The following is a 26,006-nucleotide window of genomic DNA, read 5'->3' on the forward strand; positions in this document are numbered from 1 at the left end:
TCAACTTTTGGCTGCCCTTCATGTGCCACACAAAACCTCTTGACTTTTGGCTGCCCTTCATGTGCCACACACAACCTCTTGACTTTTGGCTGCCCTTCGTGGGCCACACAAAACCTCTCGACATGCCACCTTGTGATATGCATGCCGTAGCACATGACAGAAGTTAAGTAATGTGTTATGAGCACATGAACAGGATTTGCTCAAAGTCTGTTAAAATTGAAAGCTGCAAATCCAAGTGCCTTACATTAATCATGCCCACTACAGACAAGCTGCCATGCACTACACACAAGCAGAGTTAAGCTGAAATACACTAGATTCTGAAGAATGAAAGTACACTACATGCATGCATGGTTAAGTTCTGAAGTGTTTTTGCAAGATGAAAATGTAACACATACACACACAGCTGGTGACTAACACATGCAGAACTAATGATGCACAAATCCTCATCTTGTAGAACAATGAAAAGCACCATAAATTAAACAGAAAACAGATTTTGACAGGTTTTTCAGGTTTATTAAATAACATTCGCTGAATTTATAATCTGATACCACCTGAACATAAGAAATGCACATGGAACCTAAACTGCTGTAAAACATGGAAAATTGTTTTGTATTTGTGGACAATTAAGGTGGCAATAACATGGCCAAGTAAAATTTGATTGTTCTTATGTATCAATAACAAAACACAATTGGTACAAAGACAATTGGCATCCTAACAATTCATATAAAAGTAGAACTTGTATGATCTAGCATCCAAGTATTTTATGTTCTGCAACTCACAAAAAATGGATTTGCTCTGGTTTCTGTATCAATGATTAGCCATCTAATACATGCATTAAGAGTCAAATACATTCATTTTACCTAAATCTAATATCATACAGTAGACTTGTAAATGTATAAATACATTTGACATCATCTAAAACCATTTTGTGTATTAATAAGACACCTGCACAAAGAAAAGAAAGTGTATAAAAATGACAACCTGCATTTGCTGTATGATAAGGGACGTCTTAAAGACCAATGAGCATTTCAAATGACCAAGAGAGGAATGATACCTTTGTCTTTGAGCAACTGTGGACAAAAATATGCTGTGTAATTTAAGAGCAACAAACCAATATAACTACAAAAAAGGATGTGAAAAATTTGTCAACTTATCTATTTCAGATTGGTGATTATTCATTTGGAGAGCCACCTGTTGCATTTCACAATCTTTTATGTAAAAGTAAAAATAAAATCATTTTATATCTGCAATATATATATATATATATATATATATATATATATATATATATATATATATATGGCTACCATTTCCATATCCTGACCTATATGTTAATATAAACAATAAGATTTTGTTTTACATTCTCTGTAATAACATAATCATGATTTGTCAGCTTTACCAACAAAAATTTACTTAACTTTCACTTCATGTATTGATCAGATCCATAAACTTTGATTACCCTCTCTGAAAAAAATTTCTCTGCTAAGTAGACCTTTTTGTCCCATTCAGTAAACTACAGAATATATTGTAAAAACTAGGGAATAAAAATTCAAACAGCAAACGCTGTACACAGCCCTACTGTATATGCATATACCCTTTTAACAAATGATCTCTGGCATCATTCAGCATTACATCATTCCATGTGACCAATGTTCAGTTGAAATAATACTTTTTCATTAGAAGTCATATGCCATATAAGTGCTTGGTACGGACTATGCCAGCAATGGGTATCATATTTTTGAATTTGATTACAGACATCTTTAAAATTGAATTATTCCATTTCTTTCACTCCTCGATATCAATGTTCCTTTGAGAAACATATACATACCCCCACGAGCTACATATCAAAACATGAATGATATAGTACTGGGATATATTTGGACATGTTAAAATATGGGGATATCAGTAGACAATGTTCAAGTATGGGAACATATCTGGATAATGTTAACCAATAGGTGTGATCTAATACAATCAAGAATTAATGTCAAGCTATGATGTCACAACAAAATCACTTCATACTGGAGCACCACCTTGCAATCATAATGATTAGACCTTAAAACCCTCTTTCCATGATCCACTTTAATAAATGGCTAACACTGTAAAAGTCAATAGCAATCAATAAAATTCATCTGGAAGCTTTGTGATGACAACTTGGTGCAGAGCATTCAACAATCGGGAATTTAAAGAATTTTAATCACTATATTTGCATTAACATTTTCTTTACAATCTGTAAAAGTACCTACATGACTGTCGACAAAATATTGTGCTTACTGGCCGCATTGATATCTGCTGCCGAATAAAACATAATGATGATAACAGGACAATGACTAACGTAGCTATGGTAATTGAAATTAGGATAGTAGTGTATTAATTATGGTGAGAAATACAATGAAATTCATCTATTGTAGATGTAAAAAGGTTATTTAGCATTTTAATATAAGTATACATGTTTGTATTTTGTGTATTATCCTCAAATACTGATATAAATATCAATCATTTTTTTCCACAGCCGGCTTTGACCCCATCAACAGAGGTCTTGTATCTGCAGTTAAGATGGTCACATACTGGAAATCAGTAAATGCCTTTCAAGTCACCAAGATGGAAAGCTCCTGGCTAGATCAGTTAAACTGCAGTCAAGACCATATGGTATCTGTATGATCAATCTTTTATGTAAAAGCAAAAATAAAATCATTTTTATATCTGTAATATATATATGGCTACGGTTTCCATATCCTGACCTATAAGTTAATATCAACAATAAGATTTTGTTTTACATTCTCTGTAATAATACAATCATGACAAGATTTCGATATTTTTGTAATGATGATGTTAACTATCTGAAAAAGATCTCATTTGTGTCCTATGTTACACACATTGGTTGAACCCCACAACTAATTTTTACACAAAACACTGCAAAAATAATTGTCAGGTGTTTTATGATTATCATCTTTTTAACATGGACTATTATAATAACCATTAATCTGTTGTTAAAAAAGTGTCTGAGATGTCAAATTTTATGACATCAAATTCAGTACCCAATACTGGTTTACATCAACCATAAGTGCAATATGATCAGACATGGTTTACAAATTATAATAATGTATAATAAATACTGATGTCACTGAAAGAAAACGAATCAATTTCAAGATTCTAAAAATATAAAGCTAACAAATGGATTGTTAAAAAATGTAGAAAATACAGAGGGAAGGTCATGACCTTGACATTCAAACTTCTCAATATTACATTTTTGCATGTACGTATAACATTTTTAACAACTGGAAAGGTCATGAGTAAATTATTCAGGTGGGACTGACTTGTATGTTGAAATAGCAATAAGAAAAGCTTTGAATGCAAACCCAAGTCCTATGTTTATGTCTTGAATGGAAATGAGCTTAACCAAAAACTGAGACATTTACATCCAAGATTCTAAAAATATAAAGCTAACAAATGGATTGTTAAAAAATGTAGAAATTACAGAGGAAGTTCATGACCTTGACATTCAAACTTCTCAATATTACATTTTCACATGTACATATAACATTTTTAACATAATACTGTGCTTACTAGCCGCATTGATATCTGCTGCTGAATAAAACATAATGTTGATAACAGGACGACGACTAACGTAGCTATGGTGGTTGAAATTAAGATAGTAGTGTATTAATTATGGTGAGAAATAAAATGAAAATTCATCTATTGTAGATGTAAAAAGGTTATTTAGCATTTTAATATAAGTATACATGTTTGTATTTTGTGTATTATCCTCAAGTACTGATATAAATATCCATCACTTTTTTCCACAGCCGGCTTTGACTCAACAGAGGTCATGTACCTGCAGTTAAGATGGTCACATACTGGAAATCGGTAAATGCCTTTCAAGTCACCAAGACGGAAAGCTCCTGGCTAGATCAGATAAACTGGAGTCAAGACCACATGGTATCTGTATGATCAAAGAAATTGCTTTCATCATGTAGACTCTATGACTGAAATCCTGTCGGCTCAGTCTAAAATCAGCACAGGACATTAAATGTAAAGATGGGACTGGAAATTGGTGAATGCCTGTCTTTACAGATGCCAGGATGGAAACTTCTAGCTTGATGAGCTAAACTGAAGTTGAAACCACATGGCATCTGATGAATGGCACGGAAATTTCTGTGATGAAGTGAAAGTCAAAAGGTGACGGGACATTAAATGTAAGGACAGGATTTGATTGATGTCATTCAATGACAAACTAAAATTCAAGAGACTAACTTTTGATCAATGGTCAAAAAATGGACAAGACATCTTGTTGAACTGTGTTCCTTCAAGAGGGCAAACAATTCAACAAACCTGAAAGGTACTATTATAGTCACCTGGACAAAAATGAAAAAAAAAACATGGTTTATATATCATTGGTCTTACAGATAGATGTTATGCAATGAAAAAAGTAAAATCAATGGACAAATGCGTGGTCAAAGGCCAAAAAATGGACAAAATAAGCTGTTGCACCATGTCCCTTCAAGATGGACAAGTTGATGCAACTCAACAAATCTGTCACGGTACTATGATTGTCACTTGGCCACAAAAACAAAATGGTTTTTGCATCAATGGTATTATCTCTGCGAAAATTGTGTACACTGATGTGACCTTGTCAGTATATATGTTTATATTTGTGTTATGGGAGGGGGGAGGAAACCATATTTTCAACAGCAGATAGGGCAATGTAGTGATACACAGTGGAAATTCCTCCAAATATCTAGGCAACGTTTAATGACAATCAGAATAGACCTGTGTTAAGTTACAAGTTATGGATGTAATGTGACTAGGAGACATGACTGATCATCCATGTAATCCCTATTTGTTTTATTTTATTGCAATAAATTATTACATGACAGGACAAATACAACAAACTAATTCATTCAATCACAACTCTTGTGGATTTCAATTCTCATTTGGAGAGCATATCAAGTTAAAAATTTTACGATTATAATTTTATTTTACGGAAAAGACTGGTTAAAAATGCTCTAAAATATAAAATCAAAATTTGATGAAAATCAAACGGGAAATAACAAACTTGAAAATGCTCCATCCTCTTTCTCCTGATGAAAGTGCATGTCAACATGGTCATGTAATGGCACCATATTAAACTCAAGTATAAATAAAATATCTGCTGTTCTATAACTGAATACTAATATAGTTTTACTGAATTTTATTTTATATAAGTGATCTGCACTTTAGTTGTCATCTCAAAACTTTCTGAATAAAATTATCAGTTGCTATGGACATCAATAATAACAGCTAGGTTAAGAAACCTTTACCAGTGCTGGGTAGTACAGATTTATATCTACTATGTACATTGCGACAAAGCCCGATATTCAACCCAGTTTACACTGCTTAGTTGGTCGATAATGAAAACATCCACATACAATAACACCAATTTAGCCATATTCTTTTCATGTGATGGTTTTGTAATGATGTTTCAAGGAATATTCTGTCAACAAGCAACAAAATAAACTGAATAATCACCATTTAAAAAATATCTATTGATGAAACATGCCTACATGACCTGTATGACTTGCACTTTAGCCATAATCACTCAGGTTCTCTTTTCAAGTCTAAATAAAGTCATATTACTTTTAAGTTCACTTCCATTACATAACTCCCTAATGTATATCGTAAATCTCTTTAGATACAGTGTTGCCTAATGCACTTCACTGCTTAAGAGTTCTCTGCTTTTTTTCTGGCAATTTCCTCTATTAAAAGAAGGCCTGGCAGATGATACTCACTTCCTTAACAAATGTTTGGACCCACAATGTCATCTGCAGATCAGTACACAACAACTTAGACTGGTTCTAGTATTCTCATGGATGCATTAAAATACTCTTAAGAAATAGGACAAAGAAAACAGACAAAATTGGCAGCAAAGAAGCATCAGACTGTACCATCTTTGATATATTACACCCACATACCAACTTGTGACATCACTGGCCTTGTGTTGTATCTCTTGAAGTAGTGCCTGAAGAGGTTTCTCACAATCTGGTCAACAAAATCTGTACATTCTACACAAAAGAGACACAAGAGCAAAGGTCCAATGAAATGCAATCTAAATTAAGTGTCAAAGTTATCTAAGAGCAGTTCCCTTCAGGTTGCTTTCTACCATCAAGTTTACAGCATTGTGGCAGTGGTGCTACCTTAAAAGGTGGATGTAACCAGCTGTTAGGAGTGTTGTATTTCTAAGGCATATTATCTGGATATCGTAAGAATTGATTTAAGTGAAATCCAACATTGATGAGGCCACAAGTTCGGGAGAAAGAATCATTAACAATTATTTTCAAGATGGTCACCATCACAAGTGTGTTAGATGTAAAATCAGCATCAACTTCCTTCCGTATCAAATTAGACATAATAAGATGAAAACTCCACATTGTTACAACAATCCATTCAGGAGAACATTAAGACAGCTGGCATATTAAACAGCCATAATGAGTTCCAAAGAGCATTATGACCACCAAGATCCTTGATAATTGTAAAATTTCGCTTAGCTGTGGCTATTTAAGCAGCGTATAACTAGTTTTCATGATTCATGACATTAAGGATGCTAAAATATTTTGAAGTTCAATTATAAAATAAACATTGTCTTCGTAAAATGCAGTCACTGCAATATTAGGTTCATACTAATAAAGTTAGTACTTGTTAACTGTATACTACAGGAACTTTCTTTTCTGTGTCCTCCTTGATTGCCATTGTCAATACATCCACCAAACTCCTCCTTGTTTCGCTGTGCTCTTCATCTGTTACAGTAATGAAAGGAAATGTATCAAATTTTATCTAATATCTTTACATTACAAGCCAGTAGGAAATTCATAAATTTCAAAAAAATGTGCTGACAAAGTTGACCAAAAAAATTGGCTTATGGCCCCTACCCTTCATTTAAAATCTTGGCATATAATTATATGGTCAATAAAATTTATCATTTTTTTTTTAAATCTTCAAACTATTTTAAAATTGGGCTCATTAACAATATCTCCTCAATGAAAATTTGTCATCATGATCTTGACAAAATGCTCTTTTCTATTAAGATTGAGCTACCAATGTTTGAATATAATCCAAGTGTTTGTGTGTTGGATTTTTAATGTAGCTATAACAGTTTTTCAGTCATATCACTATGATGTATCTTCATGTCCCACCCAGTCACATTATCCAGACACCTTGGTCAACCAGTATTAACACTAATTCTTAATGCCAAGTGCCAAGCAAGGTAGTTGCTAGTGCCATTTTTATAAGTCTATAGTATGATTCAGCCAGGGTTCAAACATGTGACCTCCTACATCCAAGGCGGACACTCAAACACTTAGGCCACAAGAGCAGTTGGTTGTTGTTGTTGTGGGGTTTAACGCCATTATTTCAGCACACGATAGGCTATGCATGGCAGTCAGTATTAACGGTGGAGGAAGAACCCAGGAAAAACCTGGGAAGAACCACCAACCCACGAGAAGCTACTGGCAAGCTTTCTCACATACCCTCGTTAGCCGAATCCTAGATTCGAACCTACGCAGACAGAGGTGAGATGGCAGTGATCCGTAACGGAGAGCGCTTTAGACCACTCGGGGCCCCTCATAAGAGCAGTAAAATCCAAGACGTGAAGTATATAAAAGGAATTTCATGATACTGTTGCATATTCCAAGATAAAAGAATACAATTCATATATTAAACAATTCGGAGAGTTAAAATTACAATGATTCAAATGACATTCTATGTGACAAATGTCTTGGAAAGTAGCAGCAATGCAAAGACCGTGCCTTTCATCTGTAAATACATGTAAAAACCTTGCAAGTTGAACAGACCTCAAAGTTGTATGAAAAATGAAAATGTACACCTCATGGATATATGTGTTGCTTTAAAGATTTTTTTCCATTAAAACAAATGTCCTCACCTTCTGTTGCAGAGTGAAAACTAACAGAGTTTATATAAACCATATTAGAAACAAATGAATGTATATGTAACATACACATTTTAAAAGTACTTTTACAGTAAAGATCATTTAGAATGTTTCACAGGGTTTTTTTTGGTGTTATAAGCATTTTTGTTTGTTTTGTTTTTGTGTTTGTATGGATGACATTCAAAATACATTTAGGAAACAAGTTTTACCATCCAACAAAAGTTTAAAAATACATGTACATGTACTAGTCGGAAAGAAATTGTCAATAGTCATCATACTCATTTTATCAACATACCGGCTTAGAATGATAAAGGACGTTTTATTATTTTCTTTAAAAACAATTGGAATACAACACATTTCTTTTCTTCCTTTACTTTAAATGAACCATCAACCTATTACTCTAAATTACCAATTACAAATTTATTATGACTATCGCACCTGTGTTGCCTTGAGCCTTTGTTATGCCTTCGTTATTTAGCAATTATGAATTAGGTCAGATTATCACACCTCTGTTATGTGTCGGATTATAAATCATATTAACTGAGCTCATTTACTCCAATGACCTTGCAAATGGAACACTTTAACCAATCAAACACTGCAAGAAAGGAATGTTATAACAGAGCCTTTTTAATACATAGTAAATAGGACCTTGGCTGGGAATGTTATAACAGAGCCTTTGGAATACATAGTAAATAGGACCTTGGCTGGGAATGTCATAACAGAGCCTTTGGAATACATAGTAAATAGGACCTTGGCTGGGAATGTTACAACAGAGCCTTTGGAATACATAGTAAATATGACCTTGGCTGGGAATGTTATAACAGAGCCTTTGGAATACATAGTAAATAAGACCTTGGTCGGGAATGTTATAACATAGCCTTTGGAATACATAGTAAATAGGACCTTGGCCGGGAATGTTATTACAGAGCCTTTGGAATATATAGTAAATAAGACCTTGGCCAGGAATGTTATAACAGAGCCTTTGGAATACATAGTAAATAGGACCTTGGCTGGGAATGTTATAACAGAGCCTTTGGAATATATAGTAAATAGGACCTTGGCTGGGAATGTTATAAGACAGCCTTTGGAATACATAGTAAATAGGACCTTGGCTGGGAATGTTATAACAGAGCATTTGGAATACATACTAAATAGGACCTTGGCCGGGAATGTTATAACAGAGCCTTTGGAATACATAGCAAATATGACCATGGCTGGGGAAATTAATCTGGAACGTTGAAAGGGAGAATTAATTTTATCCAAGAACATAATAAACAATCTTTAATGTATTAACAAAAATATCTTCAATTCCTTGCACTTACCATCGTAGAAGAGAAACCGACACATGGAGTTTAGATCACCCACATTCTGAATAAATGTAACATCTCTAACAGCTACAGTGCAACTTTCACAAAAGTCCTTCACTTGTGTGTGTAGTTCTTTTGGTGAAATACCAACATCCCTGTACACATTGGAGATTTCAAACAGGTGCGTAGTAGGTGCGGCTTGCTCCGCCAGGAAACATACCTTGTTTAAAATTAAAATTTAATGAAATGTATTTATATCAGATATTTTGCACTAAAAGGTTTAGCAGCATGCTAGTATGAAACTTTTGATAGCTAGAGTTACTGCTTACAAGTGTCTGATCTGGCACTCTCAGCATTTACTGTTGTACCATTTTAAGAAAGGTGGACTTTCTTCACGTCTTTCTTCTAGGATCCATATTAGCAAAATCTTACCAGCTGTTAAATTTTATTTCCAAGTAATTCCATTGGATTGGATTTCCTACATGAACAGCAACATGTTCTCCCTACTTAAAGCAACACGGCTTTGTTGTGGTTGGATATCCCTGATGCAAGACATTAGAGGTTGTTGTGGTCGGATATGCCTGATGTAGGACATTAGAGGTTGTTGTGGTTGGATATGCCTGATGTAGGACATTAGAGGTTGTTGTGGTTGGGTATGCCTGACATAGGACATTAGAGGTTGTTGTGGTTGGATATGCCTGACGTAGGACATTAGAGGTTCTTGTGGTTGGATATGCCTGACGTAGGACATTAGAGGTTCTTGTGGTTGGATATGCCTGACATAGGACATTAGAGGTTGTTGTGATTGGATATGCCTGACATAGGACATCAGAGGTTGTTGTGGTTGGATATGCCTGACGTAGGACATTAGAGGTTGTTGTGGTTGGATATGCCTGATATAGGACATTAGAGGTGAGACATTTGACCTCAACAACAAAATTTGTCAAAGAGATAATACATGTAAAGGAATTACATTTATATGCTGTGCAAACTTATGGGCATCATTTCCTTCCGTATGAGAAATAATGAATCACACTGAGTGTATGAGAATTCATCAGTAGCTAGAATCATACACTTTTCTCAACTACTTTGATTTTGGTGGTGTATGAATGCTGGTGTTTTAATTGTTCAAATTATAAGAATGTTGTTAGATAATAGAGTTTTGAACAAATCTCTTGTCCTGCACAAATATTGTGTTGTGCTCTGCTAACCCCATTAAAACCACGCTTCCTCAATATTGACAAGAAATATCCTTACTTTCAGTGACATAACCACTTAGAATTTAGAAAAACTGCTGAACAACTTTTTCCTTAATTTGGTGCCTTGAACTACTTTTCCTCACTACTCCGCATTTCAATGCTCCTGCACTCCGGAGGACCATGTCATTTTTCATATTGCATTTTGGCACCAATTCGCCTCACTCGTACATCTGACAAAAAGTTCTGACAAAGTCAGAACCACTTTTATTTTAAATTAAGATCAATCTTAATAGCTCAAAAAGTGTAACATCTGTCTGTAGGAATACTCATCCAAAAGGATGGAAAATCACCTTAACAAGTTACAATAATGCAATAAGGGAAGAAGGAATACAGTAGTCCCCCTCTTATATGGCCACCCCTAATGCAGCAGGGAAGTGGCCTTATAATGCGGGTGGCCTTTCTAGAGGGGGATGACAAATGTAACTAGTAAATACATATGAAAAAAGTCACAAGTACATTTAATTTTAAATATTTAATATTTTAATTAAAAAATCACATGCATGATGTGAAACAAATATAAAACAAACTTTGTCATCATTTTCAAAAGATTGCTATGAATAACCATTGATATAGTTTTAAAACTGTCTTTATAATTATGTTACAGTTCACATCATCTGTCACTTTGTTGGTAACAGTCTAAAAAACAAACCAGTCTCGTCACATTAAAAATATCCTTGCTGTCATATCCCCTGCATATATCGTTTAGTCTTTTGTTCCAATCTTCGACAACTTCATTATTAACATCAGCCGATTCGCCACTAAGGACAGAACACTTGATATTGTGTCGTATTTGAAATCTGTGCAACCATCCGTTACTTGCGGTCGTCATATCCTAATTCAATTGACAAAATGTTTGCTTTTTCTTGTCATTCAAATCAGGATACAAACGTCTCCTGGCTCAAACAATCTTCCTTTCTCCGTCCATTTCACCTTTCCACTTCTGCAGAATTGTTTCATTATCTTTCACGATACTGTTTATCGGAGTCTTCCCGACATTAGTTTTCTGCAAGGATCCTCGACGACCCGCCCCCGTCAGTTGAATTACTTTCACGTTCTCCTCTAAACTGAGAATTTTTATTTTCCTCGATGACATGTTGATCTTTTTGCAGTAATTTGTTCATGTTGCCAACTACAATACTGATAAAACAATTTTGTATGCATCTAAACAAATTGCCGTGTGTTTTTAAAAGGCAGTGATCTTGTCACGTGATTCGTTAGTCGCAGTCTGGTACCCTATTGTTTTTATACATTTCTTTAAACTGAGTGAGAGAAGCCAAAACGGTTTCGATATGTACCATTAACATCACGCAGATTTGACCTCGCGGCCGCTAGGATTCGTAATTTTTTGACAATTATTGTCAGTAGTAATAGCCACTGATTATCAAAATGAACAATCTCAACATCTTACTTAGGGAAGCCATAAAGGCTACCAAACCATTTTCCTGCTGACTTGGGTATTGTACATCGATACTGCCACTTCTCAGCTGTTACTACTGTTCAATAATTGTAATTTTAACAATTATCAGAGTGACGAAACCAGACATCTTATGCTAACACAGTAGTAAGGCTAATTGGATTACATGTACGTACCTTTTTGTATGGATTAAAATTTGAGTCTTTCTCGGTTTTTATGGAATAAATTTGGCTTCTCGTGAGGCGTAAATGATATAATATTAACCTTAGTGGTAAATGTACTTTACTCAACACTTCTTTCAGTAACGAAAACCTGACATCGGGAAACAGAAATCGGATTACTTAACACACATTATGAATAAAATACTTGTTCTGGATACATATTCAAATAAAATGCGGCCGCTTGTGAGGGGTAAATTTTATAATTTTGCACTAATATGCTGGCCGCTGGTCGCGTTAGCCGGGTGGCCTTTCGCAAGGGGTACTTTTGAACACAAACTCGTCGGTGCCAACGGATTCTGGCCGTAAGGAGCGGGTGGCCGCTGGTCAGGGGGGCCATTCAAGAGGGGGACTACTGTAGTTGACTAGTGTGATACAGTAAGAAAACAGTCCAAAATGACATTGTAGAGGAATATGGACCAGCCATTTTCTTTCAAATCTCTATCAGAACCTAAAGCAATATTAGCAATGACTTGAGACAATGGAAACTGCAATGATGTCTTCAATTATAATCATTCAAAAGTTACAGGAAAAACATTAAAAAATTTGAAGTGTGCTTTCATGCATTTTTGTCATGTTATCCAAGGTCATTTCAATGCATACCTTTCATTATAGGAATTTATTATTCATGTACCTAACTAGATATCTGGTCTACAAAAACCTACCAGTCTGGAAAGTATCAAAACAATTATCTCTACAATTTGTTGATTGATCTTGCACTGAACGCATCAAGAATGAGTAATAATGCAGTAGTTACATTATATATATATATATATATATATATATATATATATATATATATATATATATATATATATATATATACACATACACACACATAGAAAGAGAGAGAAGATGACTTTACATGGCTAATTATTTACATTGTAATAGTTCAGACCTTTCCATCATCTAACTACTCTCACCTGTCCATCTGGAATATCGCGTGAAGTAATCTTGTACATAGTCAATCCATAGGTTCGTTCACCTAGCATCACAGGTTCAAGTTCACCAACACATTCTATTCCTTCTGTATTTTCCAATTTACACACTTTACAAGTTTTGGGCACATGAATGTACAACTTCTGTATGCAACCACAACAAACACTGCTGGCCCTTAATCTTTTTTTGATTCTAGTCTCGAAATCTACAAGAAAAATATATAAAAAGGAGAGACAAATTTCAAGGAATCCATTACAGATGCTTTCCATCTTTTTATTCTTTTTAACTGCTGAGAATTGAAAACTTCTCAATATTCTGGTGACATTCCAACGAGCAAAGTCTGGTACAAAAACATTACATTTGAATCAGCACGATCACCAGATATTTCTAAATACTAATGTCTATCATGGCCTTTAGCATAAAATCTGATATCATGGATAGAAGATCAATGAAATGGTCTACGACACTGTCAAGATCAACCTATATGCTGAGATTGGTTATAAGTGTCAATATTTAAAATACCCAAAGAAGATACTGAACTGGCACAATTCAATGTATTGTTCAGATATAACCACAAAATAGTGATAAAAACCCTTTCAATCTTTCCATGTTAACATAAAGAGAGGCCAATACCGGTACAGTGTGACCCCGCTATAGCATGCTCTGTTATAACGCGAGTTCGGATATAACACGGTTGCGGCATAGTGTAGCAGGAGCATATATTTTATAATTTTATATATTCATGTTTTAATTAAGTAGGTATTTTATTATTTTATGTAGTTAATGTTTATTAATGAGGGAAATAAAGTCATCAGTTGCAATTATTGTGTTATTCTCATTTTACACATATTTAGCCATTTAGGTAACCTTGAACCAGAATTACCTGTTCAAGTTTTGTTCACTGAGCAATGAAGCTACCCTGATTACTGTTCATGCTGGGTTGTTCTATTGTATGACAAGTGGTAAGTAACTTTCTGATTGGTTAGTTTGCTATTTGTCTGTATAAACATAGTATGAACAGCAAAATTAGTGCCTGAGCTTCTGAAGGGTGCTGGCCATGGCACTGGCAGTAAGAAAGGTGCCTGATGATTCTTTTGCATCAAGGAAAATGTGACTTCACCTTTGTCCCATTTCATAAGGTAAATATATTTATAATATGGTTAATGTAACTGTTTATTTTATATCGACTCTGTATATTTCTTTGGAATGTATGTTGATGTAATTTAGTACATTTTTAATAGGTTATCAACCTGCATGTTCTTTTATGAGCCCATCGTTCTGTCTATACGCTTGTCTGTCTGCTCTCTACTTTTGCTTCAAACACAGTTTAGGTTTATTTGATCCACTATCTCTCTAGATGGATAATAAATAAAGATATAGTGTAGTAAGTTATTCGTATTGAATGTACTGTAAACAGAATCAATGTAAACATGCAGAACAATAACGCACTGATGACGGTATTATTTATTGTTGTAGTAAATGTATTTTTATTGTATTTGTAGGGTGTAACAAAGCAGGAGAAATGTATCAGTCTCCACTTATCAACATCAATGCACAATAAAACCCAATAATAACAAATACTGGACTTGTATCGTCTATTCAGTGAGTAGAAGGCAAGTGCTGTAACAACAGCACCCGAAATTTTATGTGTGTGTGATTAGGAATTTTAACAAAGCTTTAACAATTTTTCAGTCATATCACTAAGATGTCTGCAGTGTGGCAGTTCATAGTGATATCTAGAATTGGGGCATCATGCCACAGACATGTAGCACAATGTCCCACCCAGTCATATTATCATGACACCAGGCCGACCAGTCCTAACACTAAACGCTTAATGCTGAGCGCCTAGCGAGGCAGCTGTTAGTGCCATTTTTGTAAGTCTTTAGTACGACTCAGACCGTGGTTCAAACCCACGACCTCCCGTTTCTGCGGCGGATGCTCTAACCACTAAGCCATCGAAGCAGTCCCAAAATGTTATATACAGTACATGTATTTTTCTCACACACGATAAAAACTTCTTTCTGAAAAGTACGAAAAAACCCGTAAAAAGTTTATCATTTTGGGGAAGAGACTGCGCATGAATAATACAAGACGATCGTGGAGTGGCTCCTGAAATATGTATTTTTCTCTTACACGAAAAAACGTTTTTTCTTCCTAAAAGTACGAAAAATAAAGTGCAAAATGTTTATTATAGGATCGGGTAGGACTTCACTAATGTTGCAAACTGTGATTTTATTTTCCTAATTGGAGGCAAAATATAACATTTGATGATTTTTTATTATTGGCAACATTGCTGGCTGTTTAAACTTGTATATATAACCATTGGTTTGGAGTGGAGAAATTCAGAGGCCCCATGAAAACCTGATATAAAATGCACTAAAATTTATCTATTGTTACATAATTTCTTTGTCCATATGGACAAACTATCTTAACAGTGCATTGTTATATCATAATCCGCTTATGTTGACATGGAGCATGAGTACTGCATGTTGTGAGATATCCAACTTTTTTCGTTGTTGTTGACATTTCTGGTAGCGGAAATCAACCGCATGTGGCATTATCTCGTAATCTATCTTTCATCAGATTTTCAGCCACTCGCTAGTAATTAACATATTTACACAGACTGACATTTTTGTGTAGATGGTATCTAAAATTCTTCTTCTTTCCACTCAGAATTAAATCCTTCAGAACACCCACATGTTCTGTACTAATCCTTGTCATCAGACCAGAACACCTGTGTCTCTACTGTCCATTGACCCCTTGTTAAACTGAGTGAAGGCAGCCTCAATCCACAACCACAAATGTAAAAACAAAATATCTTGTTGGTTTATTCAGTAGACAGGTAGGAACTGTAACTGCAATTGACCAAAAGACAGGCAATTCCTTTTTTAACAATATACCCAGGCGAAACAGTTTGCTGAAATTTCAAAGAAAACATTACCTTTGAATCACCGACTTATGAAAACGTACTAAGCAAATGGGAAAAAAATCAGTCTCAATCATGCAATACAATTATTTGATGTTGCCGTCACAATAAGACTTCAATAACACGCACATTTCATCAAGGAAAGCCGACTACAATTTTCAATAAAAACAATAAACTTTTCTTCAAAGTCAGTACCAAACTTAAATAAAAGCAATGGAATCTGATGGATTTTTGCATTTCCCAACGTGACTGGAACACATTTACTCTGCCGTGAAAGTTTCCTTTTTGCAGGGAAAAAGTTTGTGCTTACAAATGCTACAAACGGCGGCTTAAAACGCAAACTAACTTTCACTGACTTGGGACGTACTGAAAAGCAAATGTGCTTCATCATTTCATTATGTGATTGCGCTATGTTTATCCACTGAATTCAGACCTATATGACCTGTGACAAAATTATTGAACATTTTAAATCTGTGTGGATTTTTTCAATGGAATTACTTGTATTCTGGATTCAATGCATGTGACGAGATTCACAGGTGAGTACACAGTGTGGGTAGTGGGATACCTGCAGTACTGGTATGCAGTCACATGGTTCAGCAATGTTCCTCAATGTTTGCGACACAAAGGAAGCTTTACAATGTCCAATGACACTGGTAGTCAAACGCAGGTGCTTGGACTGGGCTTTTAGCATTGAAAAATGTGTATCAAGCTACAAATCTTTTTTCAACTTTCAGTATCGGTTGCCATGTTTATTGTCATTGGAACATAAAAGAAACAAACCAACTCTTATTTGTGTTATTCAAGATCAATCATGAAACCATTCTCAATTACTCATAACAGCTGTGCAAATTGTACTTAAAGGATAAGAAAGGCTCAGGGTGTGTTCTAGACAAAGAATCAAAATACCACATATTTTATATGAGGAAGCATCTATTTGTTTCTATGTAAAATTTTCATCACGCTACACCATAAAAATGTTCTTTTTTCACATGCTTAAATAACATGCCAACCCCTGACGAGGAAAACGTGTAATCCAAATGGACAAAAAGAGTAATCCAAGCAGAAAAATAGTAATCCACAAACAGACTTTTAACATCAATTACTGCTTCAAGTTTTCATATATAAAACTGTAAAAAAAAATATCTGATATAAAATTGCAGTGAAATTTAGGAAAATGTAACTGTCATAGGGAACAATATGATATCCCTCCGATAATTATCCTTTACGACAACAATTGTACTGTAATATGTGCCTTTGTAGCCTTCGATATTTAAGCATGTAAAAAAAAAAAAAAGAACATCTTGTTGCAGCAAAGCTACGTAAATGTAGCAAATGAGAATGTATCCTTTAATGTACTTGCACTGCACAACTATTAAATTTAAATTCAAAGATATCCCCATAATAGGATACACCAATCTACAAAGAAGAATGTGCAAAATGTTTTTAACTGTTGTGATGGATAGCCATGAACCTTTTAGCACAAATCCCCCACCTCCCACATCTGGATTCTCCTTCATTCTGGACCATCGCCCAGGAGTTGCAACACAAAATCTATTACATGCCCTATGGGCACCCCACCCCACCCCCGCTACAAATGCTCATATAAAAATTGGTACCAAAAATACTGACCCCTCAAGACCCAGGCATGGTCCCTAAATTGCATGCCCTCTCAGAGTCGATTCCAATATGGGCTAAAATGTACCAAGTTTGGTGAATTTCCACATAGTGCTCTAGGAGGAGGTCAAGTTGTTGACATGCTGTATGGACAGACCGGTTATTACACGATATCCCTTATGCATTTTAAAAAAGGGTTGACATTCAGGTGTCTTGTTGTCAGAATATGTAGGTATTTGTGGCTTGTCACAGCAACATTTTCTTATATATTTGATCGAGGGGAAGACTTACAAGATGTCAGACAATTAATTAAAATATAACAAAGCTAAACCATCACATACAAAATAGAAGACAGAATAAGTGAATATAGTTTGGAGATTTTCATAGCAGTTAGGAAATTGGTAAATTATGAGGAAAAGGATATTTGCATAGGAATTTAAACTCTACTGAAAGTAGGAAAGGAGTGCAATTTTTAAAATAAGAAAAATTACCTGGCCCATTAGGTTGTGTTTCTGTAAAAGAAAATTATTTTAGTACACTTCAACTTTGTTGCAACTTTCAAGCAAGCAGATGAAAGAGTTGGCAGCTTAGTTACTTTGTTAGTCAATAGTAAGCAATTAATTTAACTGTCAATAATAACTTGTTAAATACATTATTCATGTCATACTATTTTAACAGTTACACATAACTAAAATTACAGTATATGTTCAATATATATCTCTATCACATAAATTAAATGACCTACTAAACCTTATTTTAAAAACTTAATCAGTGAACATCTATACTGGTAGTTCTAATTAACTTTTGTAAAAAAATATTTTCAATGATGACTAAAAATAAACAAACTTCAATATATATAACTGCAAACTACTGGCCCCCCTGAAAAAATTCTTCAAATGGTTATGGGCACAGCTTCTGTGGTTAGTAAGTCACTATGCAATGTTTACTATTTAATAAATCACTAAGGGAAAACTGTTCTTCAACGTTTATAAAACCATCGTCATTATGCCAGTTTTTGAAACCTGGTGACAGAAGTGAACCTGGACATTAGAATAATGTAATCACTGAAGAAAGTTCAATTTGCTCTGTCTACACTACACTATTTACAAAATCCAAAATATTTTAGAGTGAATTTTTCAGTTTTTATAGCTCATTGTCATGATGTTTATCAAGAGCTCCAAGTCCATCGATTTTGTCCTTTTCACTTTTCCTCAAATTATTTTGATCATGTAATTCCATCCTTATTATTTAATCATGTAACTCCATCTTATTTAATCCAGCAATTCCATCCTTATCATTTAATCCAGTAATTCCATCCTTATTATTTAATCCAGTTAAGTCCATCCTTATTATTTAATCCAGTAAGTCCATCATTATTATTTAATCAAGTAAAATTCCATCTTCATTATTTAATAAAGTACTTCCATCCTTATTTATTAATCATGGAAAGATTCATAAACTTGCATCTCATTATTAGTTTTCGAGTTCAACAGTGGTCTAAATCAAACACAAGATTTTAGTCCTAAATTTTAATTACCTATTTTTAATTGTAACAACTGGCCTTCTATGTCAAGCATTATTCCAACTATGTGCTCTAAATTATAAATATTTAAAGCTTTTTAAGATTTTATTCAAGAAACCAGATGATTTCCTGATATACTGCCTGTAAATGATTTCTCACAATACATATTATCCAAGTTATGCATGCCCATCTCTCTCTCTCTGTGCAGGCTGTACCACAGCTGGACATCTAGTTGCACAATCCCTAGTATTGTTCCTTTAATAATGTATCAAAGATTGTACTTACCACTTCCCATAGCCTTGTCTAAATAAAATTACAAAATGTATATTATTACCAGTCTCTCAATGAAAGAAAGGGTCAAATTAAATGTATTGATTTTGTTGAAAACACTAACATGATGCAATAACATGGCAGTTTCTTTTTTCATCTGTTTCCTATCCTAGCAAGATTATATATAAAATTGTATGAAGACCTCCTTTTATAAAATTTAATGGTAGAATGCATACAAAGATACTTTTTGGTCTTTACTAAAGGATGCAGATAATAAAACAAAATTTTAGGATCTCTTTAACAAAAATTCTGTTCATACTTTCAAAAGAATTTATACCAGTCTTCAACAAACATAACCCCTTTTTTGTCAGATTGTAAAAATGACTATTCTCAAACCCTACAGATTTTCAATACACAAGTAACTTGCAACTTTATTACATAAAGCAGGTCATTATCTCGACATACCTTACCAAGAGATTTGTCAGATGATGAAAGAGGGTACTTACTGAGGAGCTGAATGGGAAGATAGTTGTAAATATATGCCCACATAAGACCTGTCGATATATTTCCTCGCGGAAGACAGTGGTCCATTTGCAACTCTTGCCCTGTCACAAAGGAACAAATTCTAGCTGTGAAAACACATTAGCTTTACTCAGAACAGCCAACACTGGAAATATAAATATCAGTAAAATCACCATTAAAAATCAGGAGGCAGGGTGAAAAATCAGGAGGTACAAGAGTAAGGTGTATAGATCATGATAAAGATGTCTACTTTTGCCATTTCAGTCTTTTGTATGTTGCAGCTGCAAAAGTTCATTTATTTGTCCTTGGGTGCCAAATTTGCTAACAAGAATAGCTTCCAGGGTTGATGTCGACAGGCTGGCTCTTTGGCTAGTACTGTCTTTGGGGGGTTTTTTCCTTTTCTTCCGACCATTGAGAATGCTCTTTCAGCATTGCTGTTGCTATGCGGTATTGAAAAAATATTGATAGTATTACTCTCCCAAGGGTTGGAAACAACAGCTGGCCAGATCCATCCTTTTATTTTCTTTCTTCCTGAGAGCAACCCACTGATGAACTGCTCTTTCCACATTCAATTCTGCGTCTAAATAGTAGACTTGGTAAAGCTGAAACTATCTATGCAGATCACCAGTGCCGATTTCTTCCATTCGGCTGGAGAAAAAGGCCATGTCCTTAAACAATACTAAGATTGTTTATACACATCTGCAACGCTTGCACTGTATATTAATTTCATCTTGACCATTACATCATATTGAGAGATGTCGTAAGCAACACTGGCAGATTGCATGATAGGCCTCTTTTTCCTGGCATGTGAAAATTCATCATTTACTTCCTTTTCTTCTTTTTTTTTTTTTTTTTTTTTTCGCTTTTTGCTGAGAAACTTCTACACATGTTGCTGTGATTTGCTGATAGGGTCGGATAAAGAGAACCATACTGAAGTACAATCACTATGTACTGGCGGATGAAAACCGGAAATCAAACCGGATGTGGTAAAGTACTAAGAAACGGATTATGGACGTTTCACCCCATGGACGTTTCGGCCCAGGACATTTCGCCCCACTTCAATGGACATTTCGCCCCATTTCAATGGACATTTCGTCCCACATGGTACATGGACGTTTCGCCCCATGGACGTTTCGGCCCAGGACATTTCGCCCCACATCAATCGAAATATCTGACATTTATAGAAATTCACAAGCATTACACCATTGTCTTCATTTTACTTTAGGAGCCTACCGTTAAGATTTAATTTCATGCCCCATAATCCCATCACTCTCATCCATTTCAATTACAATCAACGTGCCGTTATATCAGACACTATTTTCCTTTTTTTTCCCCTTCATTTATGTAATAAGACTGATCAGAAAATTAATCTATCGTTTACAGTGATCATTTTCTATACGGCAGTACTTTTATTTTCGCTGTTACACAAACTGATGAAAACCACATTTACCGTTTGTAGGAAATTGGCATATCGCCACTTATCAATCATGCTGTTCGTTTACCCAATCAGCGAGCGTAAATTAGACACAACTTAAAAGGGGGCTTTATAATTCTAACAGTCAATATTATAAAAAATGTATTTATTTTGTTATGCCCGTTCAATTACGGAATGATCGTAATATGATGTAGAAATAAATAAATAAATAAACTTACCAGTATTTCCACATGCTCTGTGTTGCCATAGGCCGTAAATATCGCAATCTATGGCTTGCTGACGACGGATAACTGGTTTTCTGCAGTAAATGCACGAAGACATTGTTCGATCTATTGATTTACGTGATATTTAAACAACTAGTACCAAGAAAAGGAAAGACTGCAATTTATAGAGCCACTGATAAGTTTCCATGCAAACACGTGCACGAGCTTCCATACCAAACGATCTGTCGGACAGTGCACTTGAAGAATCATAATTTTAATCCTAAAACTCAGATTTTGATATACTAAGATCAAACGTTGTTTATTTATATGTTATTGTTTTTGTTATTAGTGAACACCATAACATCTGTGCTAAATTGTAATTTCCTTTTCATAAAAGCTTACACGACTTACTCAAAACCCTAGCTGCAGCTTAATTACCTTGATACCACATTTAGTAGATTATTTAAATATGAAGATCAAAGAAGTTACCTGGCTGTAATTAAGTCCTATTAACACTTGCTAGGAGCAATAGTGAACGCCAGAACTTTTTTTTTATGGCACCAGACACATGCACCCCTACTTATAAAAAAAATAAATTTGTTTTATATGTGTATGTTTTCCCCAAAGGTATGTCGTTTGTTTACTTTATAAAAGATTTTTGAAAAAAAAATTTCAAAATTTTGTCGGGGTATTTATCTATTTCCCTGGTGTAATCTATAGGGTTGTTCATCCTAGTCCGGATTTTGTCAGCTTACTCGAAATCCCTCCCCATAATTTCAAGTTGACCTTGGCTAGAGGAAGGGACAGCCACTAAATCAAATTATCCATGTTTTATTATTATATTTTCTTACTGGATACAATCCATCCAATGATAATTTGTCATTGTTTTATTATTTTAAATTTAATTTGGGATTTTTATTTTAAATTTAATTTGGAATTTGGGCGAATAAACGGTGTATTATATTTAAACGACAAACAAACCATATTGTTTTGTATGTTTGATGATGTGTGTCGTTTCTCGCATTACCATTATATTGAGACAGGCTGTAGTCGAGTGAGGGTCCATACTTTATTTAATTGTATTTCTCCCGACTGGAGTAGGCCGTCTCTTTAACTATTTAGAATAATGCCAAAGAATTCAGATCAAAAGGGACACTTAATTATATTTTTGATCATTTTAAAGTAAAATGAAGAACGTGGTGTAATGCTGATGAATTTCTATAAATGTCCGATATTTCCATTAATGTGGGGCGAAATGTCCTGGCCCGAAACTTCCATGGGGCGAAACGTCCATGTACCATGTGGGGCGAAATGTCCATTGAAGTGGGGCGAAATGTCTTGGGCCGAAACGTCCATGGGGCAAAACGTCCAGAAACCCTAAGAAACATACCAGCCAGAGAAAAACTAGATACAGAAACAGGAAAACGGAAAATGATATTTCTGTAAAAAAAAAAACCAAATACAGATTTTTTTCTCAAAGAGTTGAAAAATCGGGAATTTTTCTTAAAAGTCGGGGAATCGGGAGATAGGGCAAAAAATCGGGATTCTCCCGATTTTTTCAGTAGTGTTGGCAGATCAGGCTTTATTAGTAACAGGGATGTTATTCCCAATGTTTAAAAATGTAATCATAAAAAGGTCAAAACTTAAAATTATTAACAAATTTATCAACAAGTTCAATTATAATTTGAATATTTACTAATATCAAACATAGTGCTGAATTTTATTTACACTTTAATTAAGCAACTATTCTAACTTCAGTAATCTGCTCATCTTAATCAGTCTTAAATGTCAATCTGAATATTACAAGTACTAACATTAAATTAGAACTGGTGCTTTTTATATGAACCTTTAAACTTCTTTCCTGTCCCCTGTTGATTTAATCTATGCAAAAAACAAACTTGTCTACTGGCAAGTAAGCTTATGTATTCACTTGTCTACTGGCAAGTAAGCTTATGTATTCGTTTGTCTACTGCCAAGTAAGCTTATGTATTCACTTGTCTACTGCCAAGTAAGCTTATGTACTCACATGTCTACTGCCAAGTAAGCTTATGTATTCACTTGTCTACTGCCAAGTAAGCTTATGTATTCACTTGTACTGACAACAATAAACTCTGCTGACTGTTGAACACTTTTTTCTTTTCTTGAAGTGATATTTTCTCTCACCATGTCTATTCCAAGACTTTGGTGATGACAGTGTTGTCATCCTAGTCAAGCACTTTGAAATCGCTCTTAAGGCCCTGGGAATTAGGCCAGACCTTGCAGAGGTTCAATGAGGCCCAAGGAATTAAGCCAGACCTTGCAAAGGTTCAGTGAGGCCCAGGGAATTAAGCCAGACGTTGCAAAGGTTCAATAAGGCCCAGGGAATTAAGCCAGACATTGCAGAGGTTCAATGAGGCCCAGGGAATTAAGCCAGACCTTGCAAAGGTTCAATAAGGCCCAGGGAATTAAGCCAGACCTTGCAAAGGTTCAATAAGGCCCAGGGAATTAAGCCAGACATTGCAGAGGTTCAATGAGGCCCAGGGAATTAAGCCAGACCTTGCAATGGTTTAATGAGGCCCAGGGAATTAAGCCAGACGTTGTAAAGGTTCAATAAGGCCCAGGGAATTAAGCCAGACCTTGCAAAGGTTCAATAAGGCCCAGGGAATTAAGCCAGACATTGCAGAGGTTCAATGAGGCCCAGGGAATTAAGCCAGACCTTGCAAAGGTTCAATGAGGCCCAGGGAATTAAGCCAGACGTTGCAAAGGTTCAATAAGGCCCAGGGAATTAAGCCAGACCTTGCAAAGGTTCAATAAGGCCCAGGGAATTAAGCCAGACCTTGCAGTGGTTCAATAAGGCCCAGGAAATTAAGCCAGACCTTGCAAAGGTTCAATAAGGCCCAGGGAATTAAGCTAGACATTGCAAAGGTTCAATGGGCATTTCTCAGAACTGCTCTGTACAATAAGCAAGTGCACATCAGATCATACAGGAAATATAGCATTTTGGTTCAAATAGCATATTATGAGATACATGTATTTTATAATGTATTATAAATAGCGTATTATGAGATACATGTATTTTATAATGTATTATAAATAGCATATTATGAGATTCATGTATTTTATAATGTATTATAAATATCATATTATGAGATACATGTATTTTATAATGTATTATAAATAGCATATTACGAGATACGTGTATTTTATAATGTATTGTAAATAGCATATGAGATACATGTATTTTATAATGTATTATAAAACCAGCTTGACAAATTATACTTTTATTAAGTTCATCAAACTATAACAGTATATGAGGCTGTTAAATATAATTTTATTTTTCAAAGCATTTATAAACTCTTCAGATTTAAATGAAATGTTTCCGTACTACTGGGCTGAAGGCATATGCATCAATAATAACATTAGCCAGTGATTTTGTTTTCTGAAATTTCAGTCACAAGGTCAAGGACACGGCATGAACAGACATAAAGCTCAATTACAAAGACCAGTGCCCCAACATTTGGAGTCTGATGGATCTAATCCTTTCTCCACCAGCTAGTAGTGCCATGCATGAGAAACACTTCTCTCAAATGAAGCAAATAAAGACTGAATACAAAAATAGTATGCTTGCTAAAACCATAACAATGATATTAGCAATTCAGCTGCATTCTGACAATGTGGATGCATCCGATGCAGCTCCAGCAATACACATCTGTTTATGGGCAGCTGTACCATTGCCTAATCACTGGACGATGGGCCCAGTTTTGATTCTGTCACTGAGGACAAGTCATTTAATGACAAGTCATTTGATGAGGATTCTGATTCTTATTCTCACTATGATTCAGACTGGTCATCAATGGCAGCAACAGATTCTGATTCTTATTCTCACTATGACTCAGACTGGTCATCAATGGCAGCAACAGATTCTGATTCTTATTCTCACTATGACTCAGACTGGTCATCAATGGCAGCAACAGATTCTGATTCTTATTCTCACTATGACTCAGACTGGTCATCAATGGCAACAACAGATTCTGATATACCCAACCTCATGGATCTGGATCAACTTGACAGTAGCAGAAACTGACCTACTTCTAAAAAGTGGAATAAACAGTAACATTGTTGTTGATGTATTGCTGAATTTATTAAAATTTTGACCCTGCTTATAAAAGTATCTTTGTGAATGTTATGCTGAACTGAAGAAAATTTACACAATTGATATATGATATAAATATCATGTGTTTATTTGTTTTTCCTTTTACACATGAAACAGAAAACCTACTTAGGTGGGGCCCTGAGTAGCCGAGTGGTCTAAAGCAATCGCCGTTGCGGATCACTGCCATGGGTTCAAGTCTTCGGTTTGGCCAGAGTAGGAATGTGAGAAAGCTTGCCAGTAGCTTCTCATGGGTCAGTGGTTCTTTCCAGGGTTTTCCCCCGAGTTCTTCCTCTACCATTTATACTGGCTGCCATGTATAGCCTATCT

The 26,006-nt window shown here is 35.0% G+C and overlaps 2 protein-coding genes across 3 annotated transcripts in view; one reads left to right on the forward strand and one right to left on the reverse strand.

Annotated features, from left to right (window-relative positions):
• Positions 1–491: 491 nt before the first annotated feature.
• LOC149799146 (uncharacterized) overlaps positions 492–26,006 on the reverse strand; it is a 72,498-nt gene continuing 46,983 nt past the window's right edge. Inside the window, exons 8-13 of the mRNA XM_089958259.1 lie at positions 19,894–19,992; positions 19,403–19,420; positions 18,087–18,107; positions 13,040–13,260; positions 9,241–9,445; positions 492–6,770 (exon numbers count right to left, since the gene is read on the reverse strand). Of these exons, the coding sequence (XP_089814385.1) occupies positions 6,673–6,770; positions 9,241–9,445; positions 13,040–13,260; positions 18,087–18,107; positions 19,403–19,420; positions 19,894–19,992 (662 nt within the window). The 3' untranslated portion in view covers positions 492–6,672. The remainder of the gene's footprint in view (positions 6,771–9,240; positions 9,446–13,039; positions 13,261–18,086; positions 18,108–19,402; positions 19,421–19,893; positions 19,993–26,006) is intronic.
• On the forward strand, positions 22,843–25,694 carry LOC149799147 (uncharacterized). Of its 2 annotated transcripts, none has more exons than XM_089958262.1 (2): positions 22,843–22,989; positions 24,978–25,694. In XM_089958262.1, the coding sequence occupies exon 2, from the start codon at positions 25,380–25,382 to the stop codon at positions 25,608–25,610; it is 231 nt and encodes a 76-aa protein (XP_089814388.1). In that variant the 5' UTR covers positions 22,843–22,989; positions 24,978–25,379; the 3' UTR covers positions 25,611–25,694. The 2 variants fall into 2 exon arrangements, with proteins under 2 accessions (XP_089814388.1, XP_089814387.1); XM_089958261.1 differs by lacking the exon at positions 22,843–22,989 and adding an exon at positions 22,998–23,168.

The sequence above is a fragment of the Sinohyriopsis cumingii genome, chromosome 5 (assembly GCF_028554795.1).
Source record: "Sinohyriopsis cumingii isolate HCF-2022 chromosome 5, ASM2855479v2, whole genome shotgun sequence".
In the NCBI taxonomy this organism is placed as follows: domain Eukaryota; kingdom Metazoa; phylum Mollusca; class Bivalvia; order Unionida; family Unionidae; genus Sinohyriopsis; species Sinohyriopsis cumingii.